The sequence below is a fragment of the Carlito syrichta genome, unplaced genomic scaffold (genome assembly GCF_000164805.1).
Source record: "Carlito syrichta isolate Samal-C Ts95f unplaced genomic scaffold, Tarsius_syrichta-2.0.1 Scaffold312719, whole genome shotgun sequence".
Taxonomy (NCBI): domain Eukaryota; kingdom Metazoa; phylum Chordata; class Mammalia; order Primates; family Tarsiidae; genus Carlito; species Carlito syrichta.
The window spans coordinates 553,541-557,946 of NW_007256815.1; the positions used below are offsets into that span (position 1 = coordinate 553,541).

The following is a 4,406-nucleotide window of genomic DNA, read 5'->3' on the forward strand; positions in this document are numbered from 1 at the left end:
CGAGGCTGAGCGGAGCGTTTCCAGCCCAGCTCTGCTCACAGGGGCGGCTGCTGGCCCAGGGTGCGGGCTGGGCCCCCCTTCCTTCCCAGCTGCCTCTGTGGGGCACAGGCAGAGGGAGCCCTGGGTCTTTGTCCCGCAGCTCCCTGGCTTGGTGCAGGAGGCCAGCATTCTGGGAAGGAAGCCAGGGGCTGGGGTGGGCAGGGAGCACCTGCCGTCCCTTGGCCCAGAGGCTGTGAGTAACGTATGGACTTGCGTGGGGCACAGGGCTGTGGGCCGGCCTACGCCGCCCTCGGTCTGGTTTGAATTTCTGGAGCAGTGGAGGGTGACGGAGTGTTCCTCCCCGCCCCTCCCCTCCCCTCTTGCTGGCTGGCGGGCCAGGCCCTCGGCCACTGCTACCGGTGCAGCTCAGGGAGCGGCTGGGCTGGCTGCCCAGGCCTGAGGCTGGCCAAGCTGCAGCCGCAGTCGGAGTCAGGCCTGCAGTGGAGGGCTTGGCCGTGCACACGCCGCACCCCAACTGGCCGGGCCCTGGGGATCCTTCCGGCTCCAAGGCCTCTGTTGCGTTTCCATCCCCTTTCATCTGGTGTTCGACACCCTGAACTGTGGCCCCTGTATTGTGAGCTCCTACCTCCCTTTCCCCTACACTCTGGCTTAGTTCTGCCCAGACCCCCCAGCTCGACCCACGCCCTCCCACCTGCTCCAGTTGCCTCCCTCACTCCCAGCTGGCCTCCCTTCCTGCATTCCTCCAAGCCACAGGGTGCCCATTGGTGCCGGCCACTGAGTCCCTGATGCTCACCTGCTTAGGCCAGTAGCCCCTGCAAAACGAGGTGTCCTTTTCCCTCACACTTCGGTTTGCTCTTTGGGGACTTTCTCTCAGTGTCTTTCCAAGTTCATGTTCCTCTGGTTTGTCCCCAATGCTGACTGGCTGCTCTGACCGCCAAGGTGAGGGTCCATGTGTAAGGTTTGCAAACTGCCCCCCGCCCCCACAGACCCAGATCTGGAAATATGAGGCCTGTGGATGACAGGCGGGGGTCATGGACCCCTGCACTGAACTACACCCTAGGCCCAGTGGAGTGAGGGGCCTGGCTCGGAGCCCTGGGGCTGTGGGCGTGTACGCAGAGTGCAGGGTGCCCTGGCCAGGCCGTGCTTCTGGGCTTGTCCCACTTCTCACTCACCGTGTCCTCAATGCCTGGGAGGGTGGGGGCATGGTGCAGCGAGGAAAGCGCCTGGAGAGGACAAGGGGCCCTCTCAGACCCTAGCTGTATTCCACATCCCTTGGGGCCTGGTGTGCTGGCGGGCGGGGACTTGTGCAGTGACCGAACTTGTCCTCTCCTCCCCTCCCTCTGGCCAGCTGTAGGCTCCTGCAGGATTAAGGAGAGGAAATTTGGGGTTGGGTTTCTCTCTGAACGAAACCTGCCGTAGTGACTTTTTATCCCGTTATATTTCTATCAGATTGGACACAGCCCCCCTCTAGCCCTTAATGGCTCTGGCTTTGAGAATTTCCTCCAAAATTACACCACCGCTTCCTGCTCCTCTGTTCCCTGGAGCCTGTCTGTAGAGGAGGGGGCAGCTCTGGCCCTGCCCTGCTTGAATGCCCACATGGGCCTCAGCACCTGGTCTCCCCCTAGGGCACGTCCGTGCCTGCACTGAGGAGGGGCCCGGGGCCGGCCAGCCACCCCACCACTGCACCTGGCGCCCTTGGCCATTCCCCACCCGACCGGAAGTCAGGCTGCTGGCCCGCCTGGGTGGGTGGGGGAGGTGGTCTGTATAGGTCCACCCTGCCTTTCTTCTCTCTGTGCCCACTGAGCTCACACCACTAAACTGTAATTGTCACGTGCAAGATTTTAATGGTCGGCCAGCTGTGCACGGAGTGCTACAGGAGCTAAATCAACCTTCTCGTGGCAGTCAGGGTCTTTGGGGAGTGGGCCACAGTGGTAGAAGGATGACAACAGCCACAGGTTCTTCAGTGTGGGAAGTGCTTCCAGGGGCTGAACTAAGTATGACACTGTGTGGGGGGGTGCCACTCCAATTACAGCTTGTAGAGGTAGGGAGCCCACAGCCTTCTCTGGGGGCCTGGGTAGGCACCTTGGGTGCCACCTCGCCCATGTTCTTAGGCCCACCCGGGCCTGGGAACCCACTCTGGTAGGCAGCACTGCCTGATTAACCCCATGTGTCACTTCTTGGGGCTCTGTAAAGACTGTGGTGCCGGTTGCCAATGACCAAGTTCCCAAGGTCAGGCACAGTGCCTTCCTCACCCCTCAGGGGTCCCTGGGTCTCAGGCAGGCCCACAGGACAAGGCTGCTTGTTGCTAACCTCAGTGTCCCCTGCTGTATGGCAGGGGCTTCGTCCTTCCCTTGCCCTCTCCCTGTCTTCTGCCATGCAGCTCCCCCCCCTCCCCTAGCCAGCTCCTCAGCCCCTACCCCACAGCTCCCCGACAGGAGGCTCTTTGTGGGTGAGCTAAGCCTGTCTCTCCTCACTCTGCCTTGGCCCAGGGAGGGATGGCCCCAGCCCTGGAAAGCGGGGGATCTTCCCAGAGAACTGAGACACCCAGTCCAGGAAGAATGGGGCCTCCAGGGTGGGAGTGTAAGCTCAGGCTTGGGGTGGGATGGGGGTGAATCTCAAACTTTTCAAGAGGACAGTCTGCCTTGTATTTGAAGATATTGTTTTGTTTTTAATTATACAAAATTTCCAGACTTTATATTATCATATCAAAGACATAAGATGCCAACACATAGTGACCGGAAGAAAACCCAGGCAGGAAGCCAGCATGGAAAGTTCCAGTGGGCCTGGGCAGGTGCTGGGGCCAGCTCAGAGTCCTGCCCCTGCCGCCTGTCTGTCCGTCTGTCTGTCCAGCGACCCTGCTCACAGCCAGGGCGGTGCTGGCCCAGGGGGCATGCTCTCAGCAGGCCTTGCCCATGTCTGGTCCAAGGTGGGGGCTCTCCGTGGCTCACCCAGGGGTGTCCACCTCCCCCAGCAGCATCTGCCTCCTGGCCGCTGTGGGCCCACCTCCTAACTTCGAATCGCTGTCTTTCTGTCGCGGTCCTTGCTCTGCAGAGGGGAAGGAGGAGTGTCAGGGCCTGGGCAGAGACCTGGCGCCACCCAATAGCACCAGCCCACGCCTCTGGCTTCTCCACTGGGTGCGGTCTCAGGTGGCCGGTGCTGAGGCACCCCTTCCCAGCTTGCCCCAGCTTCCCTCGTGCATTTTGGGGAGGGGAGCACACTGCTGCACAGCCGAAATTGTAAAATTAAATTTCCCAGATGTTCAGGCCCCAGGAGCTCGCGCGTGCTGTCTGCAGAGGAAATGGGGATTGGGAAAAGCCGTGCCATATTTTCTCCCTGCTCACCCTGCTTTTCCGGTGCCACCAAGCCCAGCAGGAGCTGTAAATCACAGCTGGCCAGCATCTCCTGCAGCATGGCCCTCATCCCCCGGCCCCCACATCTCCTGCTAGCCTTTGCCTTCATGCCCTTGGCCCATCCTTGCAGCAGCCCTGCAGGACCTGGTGTCTTGGTGTGCAGCCCAGGGTTGAGGGGGACAGCAGGTGCCCAATAGGCCTTAGGCCAGTGGTGGGTTGCAGGGACTGTAAGGTGGCATATGGACCCCAGGGATCCCTCCTTTACTGCTTCGCTGTTTCCCTCAAATGTCCTTCCCGTGGAGGCAGGGCAGGTGGTCTGGAACCAACAGCTTACTTCCTGAACTCGGATCACTCACTTCACTTCTCAACTTGTGAAGTGAAGCTTGGAGCAGCCCTGGTCCAGCTCCCCAGCCTCTCCCAGGCTGGTGTCTGCCCTGCCTGCCCCCCTGGTTCTGGGTGGTCCCCTCTGGCCATTGCTACCTGTTTCCCCTTATTTGCAGGCCCCTGTGAGCCAGTTGAGTGGGTCCTGTATCCTAGAGACTCCTGAGAAGCGGTCCCAGGAGAAAACCCCAGCCCTCCCCAGCTGCAGCCTTCCTTGGGCTCGGCTTGAGTTACAAGTGTCCCTGTCTGTGCCCTGTTGGGGAGTCCTGCCTTGGCAGCCTCGCCTTCTCTGCCTGGCAGGTAGGGGCTGAGGGGTGAGTTGGAGGCCCCCTTGGCGCGTGCTCACCAACTTTCTCTGGTTGCTGAGGCAGAAGGTGCAGATCTGTTTGGGCTGGGCGTTCTCGCCGTCGCGGGCTGGGGCTGGCGGGGGCGGAGGGCTGCCGGCGCGCGCCGCGTGGAAGAAGGCTGGCCCCGAGTGGCACGGCTGCCCGTCGCCACAGGCCTCGCCCACCAGGAGCACGTTGCCCAGGTGCGAGATGTAGCTGGAGGCCAGGCGCAGCGTCTCGATCTTGGAGAGCTTGCGGTCGGCGGGCTCCGTGGGGATGAGCGTGCGCAGCGCCGTGAAGGCCGTGTTCACACTGTTGGTGCGGTCTCGCTCGCGCGCGTTCGCAGTGT

At 61.8% G+C, this 4,406-nt stretch overlaps 2 protein-coding genes across 2 annotated transcripts in view; one reads left to right on the plus strand and one right to left on the minus strand.

Moving 5' to 3' along the window:
- BOP1 (block of proliferation 1) overlaps nt 1-4,406 on the plus strand; it is a 30,816-nt gene that overhangs the window by 21,543 nt on the left and 4,867 nt on the right. The window lies entirely within an intron of this gene.
- Nucleotides 2,648-4,404, minus strand: SCX (scleraxis bHLH transcription factor; the record flags this gene model as incomplete). Its single annotated transcript, XM_008070004.1, has 2 exons — nt 2,648-3,045; nt 4,078-4,404. Coding segments are annotated over 2 exons (366 nt in total), but the record flags the coding sequence as incomplete, so codon positions are not given.